This window comes from Engraulis encrasicolus, chromosome 14 (genome assembly GCF_034702125.1).
Source record: "Engraulis encrasicolus isolate BLACKSEA-1 chromosome 14, IST_EnEncr_1.0, whole genome shotgun sequence".
Classification (NCBI taxonomy): Eukaryota; Metazoa; Chordata; class Actinopteri; order Clupeiformes; family Engraulidae; genus Engraulis; species Engraulis encrasicolus.
In genome coordinates, this window is record NC_085870.1 from 8252885 (window position 1) to 8260384 (window position 7500).

At 42.9% G+C, this 7500-nt stretch overlaps 1 protein-coding gene across 1 annotated transcript in view; it reads left to right on the forward strand.

Annotated features, from left to right (window-relative positions):
• The window catches only part of LOC134463085 (protein phosphatase 1 regulatory subunit 1A-like), a 45914-nt gene that overhangs the window by 36910 nt on the left and 1504 nt on the right, over positions 1 to 7500 (forward strand). The window contains exon 5 of the mRNA XM_063216326.1: positions 1774 to 1974. Within this exon, the coding sequence (XP_063072396.1) occupies positions 1774 to 1974 (201 nt within the window). The remainder of the gene's footprint in view (positions 1 to 1773; positions 1975 to 7500) is intronic.

Sequence of the window (7500 nt, forward strand, 5' to 3'; positions counted from 1 at the left end):
AAAACTGTTACATTTTCCCCTGCGTCTGATGCACCATTATTCATAGCTGTTGGGGACCATTATCCGGCCATTATTAAAGGTACACTGTGCAAGATTTTTGGTTGTTTATTTCCAGAATTCATGCTACCCATTCACTAATGTTACCTTTTTCATGAATACTTATCACCACCATCAAATTCTAAATTCTAAGTCTACATTAAAAGGGGGATCTTCTCTGTGGTCCGCTATTTTGAATTTCGAGAAATAGTCATTTTTTAGCTGCAAAAATGACTGTACTTGGGCCATACTACAAAATATTAGTGTATTACTTTGTAAACTTTAACGAAAAGGCCAAATTTGGCAATAGGCAACCCAGTTTCAATGAGCAGCATAGTTGCAGTACCTTTTTTGACCATTTCCTGCACAGTGTACCTTTAATGAAGTTCAACTGCTACTGTAGTGTCTGCAAGTGATAGTACACACACACTGCAAGTGTGGTTGTTATTTCCGTTAGAACTGTTTTCAGTGAACTGTTGTGTTATATGCATAGCCTATATATGGTGATGTCATTGAGTCCGCTGTGTGGGTAACTCTGTTGGCTGTTTTTTCAGGCAATATTCTTGGTAACACACATGATAAAACTCTGACCCAAGTTATTTAAGATCTGTTTTGTTTAAACCAGACTGCCAACATATCTGTTTGCTGCTTCATGTACAGTCACAGATGGCCATGTACAGTTATTTTACCATAGAAGGCAAAATACATTAAATGTGTGAACGCTAAAAAAGAGTGCATTCCAAGTGTCAAAATTGTAATTTTGTGCAGTCAAACATGTTTCAGGTTAAGTAGAGGTAATGCTTACGTATCCTGTATATACTGTACTTTCCTAATAGGAATAAACACACTTCATTCTTGAATGAGGTGGTAAGAAATATAACATTTGACAGAATCTTGACAATTTTCTACGAAACAGGGACGGGCATGAAAAAAGAGTACTTCTACTTGTACTTTATACAACTGCTGGAGCTATGTTTATTGTGTCTACACAAGACTTTTTACATTGTTGATTCAACACTTAGTGAGTCATAAAATTCATAGGTAACACTCCTAGTGTTTGTTCCACTCTTTAAGTGTTGAATTAGTTCTGCGTGTGCGTGTGTGCGTGCGTGCGTGCGTGTTTCACAGATCTCCAGTTTTGGTGGAGCATCACCTATATATTACAAATTGGTTCTTGGGAAAACCCTAAGAGGTTCTGAGGAACTTGTGATTGCCACTGTGGAAGAACCCCTGAAGATTCTCTAAGGAACCTTGGTGTTCTTCCCAGAACTTCTAAGTCCCTCGGAGAACATTTAGGATTCCTCTGAGAGCACTGAATGCATTCCAATATGTGACCTTGGGTCCTCCACTTGTGCTTGTGAACTTGTAACAGGAAGTAATATGTCATGATGACATCGCTGACAACAGCATTATATATCAATATCTCGCAAAAGCTCAATTGTAAAGTCATTTTCTCACTTGCAATTGGGATGGTGAATGAAAAACAGTTCCCCAAAAGTTGGTGTGGCTAGGCTGACAGCTGGGAATCTTTATTGTTTTCTCCACAGAGGTGGAGCCAGGAGGCGGGGTGAGGCCACAAGCCCAAGTGGAGGTGGCAAGGTCGCATATTGGAACGCACCCATTTAAAGTATGGGTTTCCCCACAATCCAACTAAAGTCTTGCTGAGCTGAGGAACCCTCATATTTTTTACAGTGTATAGTTGTAGTATGTGTCCATATGAATCCTTTTATTTTGCAGAACTCCAGTTCTTGGTGGAGCATCACCTGTATCGGCAGCAGCAGGGGGCTGACGAGTGCTCCTCGGAGAGCTGCCTGTCGGACCGGCCCAGCCCTGACACCATGCCCGCCGGGGAGGAGCTGCCGGTGGACGAGGAGGGCTGGAGCACCGGGGACGCGGCCACCAACGAGGCATTCGAAAAGCTGCGCTGTCAAATGGAAGGTAAGATCAGAGATTCTTTAAGTATATAGAGATATGCCAACATAATAGGTTTCTATGGGCACCTAACGTGACCAGGTTCCGGTCTGCCTAAAGGGGCGTGTCATAATGCTCCTAGAATGAATAGAACATTCCTTAGGTCTGCTTAGGTCTGACCACTGACTTGTATAGTATAATATATAGTTATAATAGAAGTCTGTGGGTCTGACTAAAGGGGGATCCGCCCCCGCTCCCCCTTGCGACAATAGAACCCGGAAACAAAGGGCCAGTGGAACCTCTCTCTTATCTACTCTCTCTGGTAAGATGGCATCGGGGCTCAGTGGGCTGGTGTGCCATTAAGGGGAGCCGGGTTCGATTCCAGTCTGAGGTCATTTCTGAGTTGGAGTTGGATATAAAAACAACAAGGAAAAAGGATGACAAGGAGGAGATGGAGTAAGAAAGAGGAAAGAGAGGTGGCAAATGAAAAAGAGGAAGAGGAGGAGGTTGGAGGGTGAAGAACAGGAGATGCACAAAAGGAGGATGGAAGGAAGGAAAAAGGGTGAGGAGGAGAAGAAAGGGAGGAGCCATTCAGGGCAGCTGTGGCCTGGTGGCTGAGGTTTTAGATGAGGATGGTCTTTAGATCAGGGGGTTGCAGGTTCGAATCCCACCCCTCCACCACATACTGCACTCAAGGGCTGAGGGCTTAACCCCACACTGCTCCAGGGACTGTAACCAATACCCTGTACTTAAAATATAAAAGCGTCAGCAAAAAAGTGTAATGCAGTGTAATGTTCAATGAGGAAAACACAAAGGAGATGTTGGAAGCAGGGCTTTGAAGCGTTATTTTTTTCCAAAAGTTCCGTTCCGAACAGAAACGGAATCATAACGTTTCCGGCTATGCGTTCCACCAATAAATTGATGTTCCCGAACCGGTTAGAACAAAAAAATACTGTTCCCGGAACGGTTAATTTCGTTCTTGTCAGCTGATTACTCCCCATAGGTCTAACTGACGTTAATTAACCAAGAAAGACGGAAGTGCAAATGAGTCAGCCTACTTCCAAACTGTTTATTCAAGCGGATGAAAAGAATATCCTCCAGAATTTTGTCATTCAGGGACGACCTAAGAGGAGAATAAACCTCAATGATGAAAATGCGCGCTCCACGCTGACTTGGGTCACGGCGAGCGCTATGATGGACATTGTGAGTTTGTGCATATTTGAAGCGCCCATGGATGCCCAATAACGTCAAACATTCTCGGTGCGCTTTACACGCGCTTCTCTGCAATATCTTACAATGATTCAATGGAGACTCTGCCCTTTTATATTGGTTTCTCTTATTTAAGATGTGGAGTGGAGACTTTGTAATCCACAGCTCTCTCTCCATTCAGTCAGAGAATGTCTGATGATCACACAGGACATGAACCTCAGCCGTCATGGTAACGTGCACAGGAAAATAATTACTTTTTTTTTTTTGATTGAGGCACGGTATTAACCGGTATTAACCGGTTACCATTATTTTTAAATAAGTGTTTCCGTTCCCGAACATAAAAAATAATAACGTTTCCGGTTTCGTTTCTGTTCCCTTTAAAATACAAAAAGTTCCTGGTTTTCGTTTTCGCTCCTTGAACCGGTTCAAAGCCCTGGTTGGAAGGTGTGGAATGGAGGAGGATGGAGTGAGGAATATGTTGAAAAGATGGAAGAGTAATAGAGTGGGGAGAGATAGAAGAGTGGCAAAAGAGAAGGAAGAGGGTGCGCTAAAGATGCACAAAGGGAGGAAGTGAAATTTGAGTGAAAATTCCCAACTGTTGTAAGGAAGAGTATTGCTTACAGGATGGCAGCCCTCCAAGGCACTCTAGTAGCTGGAGGCCCAAACGGTTGCCCCGGTTAACTGTTGCCAAGCTACACCCCCGGAGCAGGGGCGGGAATGGAGAGACAGAAATTAGGGCACAGTAAGAAGAGAGAGACTAAAAGGAGTACTGAGGCATGATGTATGATGTGGTGGGAGGTGTTGTTGAGGGGGAAGGGGGGTGGTGTCAGAAATTCACAACTGTTATTGTTCCTGTTCTAAAGAGTATTTTCACTGCTGCTGTGGTTGAACCCATTGGTTACACCCCCTGGAGCTGGATAGACGCAGTATTCAGACTCTTGAGATACTGAATGAACACATGCGTGAGGAGGGTCCTAGCTTTTAAATGCAACTCATTTAATCTTTTCATGTGCTTCGGAGGCTGAGATATTTAGATGTTTATAGCACCTTTTCCCAAAAAGGCTCAGGCATTTAGCAGATGTATTTGCAGGTGCCTTAGGTTAAAATGGTTTAAGGTTGGGAGCACTCAGAGTTGTTGAAGCCTGAGGCTCAAAGCAAGCCATGTTGGCAAGCTATGCCTCTAGGAAGATATTAGTGATGAAGAACCAAAAAAGGAGGAGAGGAAGGAGGTAGAGGAAAGTATACAGTAATGGATGACGTAGGGTGGATTGCCCTAATGTGGGCCACTGCCTAATGTGGGACACCTAAGCTTCAGGGGCTCTGGCTCCTCCCTAAACTAATGAATGTCAGTGAAACTATGGTAAAAGCAAAGCTCTACTACCATGTGACCAAAATAAGTTTACATTTTAACTATCCAATAAAAAATTAGGGTGGGGCAATCATCAAACAAGAAGCACCTGCTGTGAAACCATCCAAAAGGCCAATGACATAGAGTTTTGACTAAATTAGTGTTAAGGGTATAAAATCATTAATATCAATACATCCATGCAACTTTTGATTCTGATGTATTTATGAAATGTTTGTTCATTATAAAATAATGTAAAATGTTGGATATTTACACTTTATATTTGGTTTTAGATTGATTTTCTTACTGTCCCACTTTAGGACAGGTGGTGTCCTAATGTGGGACGGCATGATTTGCCTAATGTGGGACACTGGTTTATGCAATAACAGTGGTAATTTACATGGTGAAAATGATGTTTTACAGTGTTAAACTGTATTATAGTTGCATATATTTAAGGTCAAGTGATATTTGAAAGGATTAAAGTTGAGGGCAAGGGATATCTCTAAGGTTTTGTTAGGGATGCACCGATACCGACACTGGTATCGGTATCGGCACCCGATACTGCTCATTATACTCGTACTCGTACTCGTACTCGTCAAGCACTTGCCGATACCAGCTACGAGTACTACTATTACTCAAAACAATGCAAAATCTTGTCATGTTCTGTGGAATTGAAAGCAGCATGGGAAAAAAGTGCCACCTCATACATTTACTAACATTTAAATCTACATGGAAATGGACAATAAAAAATATCACAGGTGGAAAAAAAACAAGGCCATGCATTTATTTTCATTGTATTTTGGTGGTAAAAGGTATCGGTATCGGTACTCAGTATCGGCAAGTACACACATTAATGTACTCGTACTTGTATCGGTTTCAAAAAAGTGGTATCGGTGCATCCCTAGGTTTTGTGTGTGTGTGTGTGTGTGTGTGTGTGTGTGTGTGTGTGTGTGTGTGTGTGTGTGTGTGTGTGTGTGTGTGTGTGTGTGTGTAAGGGGGATGTCTCAATATGACACACGCACGCGCACGCGCGTGCAAACACAACATCAAAAACATTAAGCTTGAGCTCATTTAAATCGCTTTTAGTAAAAAAAAACATTTTCTAAACTTTAGAAAGACAATATACCTTTAAAAGACTACCTTAAAATCTATGAATTATAACTTGTAATCCCATTTTGTTGATGAATTGCACAGTTTTCAATGAAACGATGGCTGATGTCAAAAATAAATAGTTTTGAGAGAATTATGCTACTTGTTTAGTTGTTTACCATTAGTTGTGAAGGCGCATCATGGTTTAAAACATTTAACATTGACTTTACAGTGTTTTGCATTGAATTTAACATTACATTTCACTGTCCCACTTTAGGACAATGACTGTCCCACATTAGGAAGTCGCTCATGCTCTGAGATGCTTGGGCACTAAGAGCACTAATGTCTGTATAATTTCTTTTATGAAAAAAATATCTGCATTTTTTCTCTTGATTTTATGAGGGCACCCCTGGGGGATTCAAAAAATGTATTGGATGTGGATTTAATGTATTGTCTTGACATTGTAATAGTCTTCAGAAGTCCGAAAACCCCAAAATGGCCCACATTAGGGCAATCCACCCTACTGACAGAATTTTTCTTTTAGACTTTATTATGGACAGGACAGTACGAGATGTAGACAGGAAGCGAATGGGAAGAGAGACGGGGAGGGGTTGGCAAAGGACCCAGGCCGGGAATGGAACCCAGGTCAGCCACATGGTAGGCGAGTGCCAGAAATTTACCAGGGGTGGGCAACTTCCATTATAAGGTGGGCCTAACATTTTTTATCACCACCATCGGACGGCCACATGACCACGCACTTGAGAGAATTTACCAAAGGATATATTTGTACCTGAGTGCTTACATTATTGATTTAGAAGGGGTTAACAACTGTCCTTTTACTTTACATTTTTTTTAATCTACGGGCCACACTGAGTGAGAAGGTGGGGCGCATGTGGCCCCCGGGACTCCAGTTGCCCATCCCTGGTTTACCTGAACAAGAGGTGTCCCTCTATTATGTGTCTGGTGCGCTGGTCCTCAGGTGACCTGCCAGTATAGTAGGTCTTTAGTTTCCACTCCGGTCTTCTGAAAGGACAGACTGCTTAGCCTTCCTCCCCATGGAGACGAGGAAAGAAGAAGAAGAGGGGATAGAAAAGCAGAGGGGTTCAAGGAGAAGAAAGACTGGAGACATGGTTTGGAGGAGGAGGAGGAGGAGGAAAGAGGGCAGTGATGGGGAGAGTCAGAGAGAGGTACAGGTAGAAGAAAGCTGAAGAGAAAGAGAAAAATAGAGTAGAGAAAAATCGTTTAGTGAAGGGCAGAGACAAAAGAGACGGAAAGATAACAGATAACAAAGAAGTCTGGAAAAAAACACTTGGCAAACTGAAGAATCAAGGTCAGGTCACTTGAGGACCTTAAAGACACACAGCAGAAGGGGAAGATAGAGAGAGGGGAGAAAGGAGGTCACTTGAGGACCTTAAAGACACACAGTAGAAGGGGAAGACAGAGAAAGGGGAGAAAGGAGGAGCAGGGATGATGACAGCTTTGCCCGGGCCCTGGACCAAGTCATATGAAAGCCTCCCCTCTCTCAATACATACAATGTAATGAAGACCTAATTCTGGGGCCCCCTCTCTCTCTGGACCTGGGGAAACTATCCCCTTTGTCCAACAACAACAACAACAAAAAACAGCTAATGGAGCAGCGGCTTGGCAAGTCTCTCAGATAACAACAGTGTGGCGGCTGATTTAATTTGTCCCTGGTAATAGAGAGCGCTGGGGGAGAGACACAATCCCTGTTGTGGCAGGTTGAAAACAACAACGCGTGGGCGAAACCCAACTTGTTTTTGGTTGCCTTCACCCCACCGTCCTTTGATTAGGGTTTTTAGAGGAGCATTTTAAAAAGAAACAATCTCTGTCTGACAGCGCAGAGCGCGCCACAGCGCAGATCAGTTTGGCATCATTCTGTGCCGTATGAG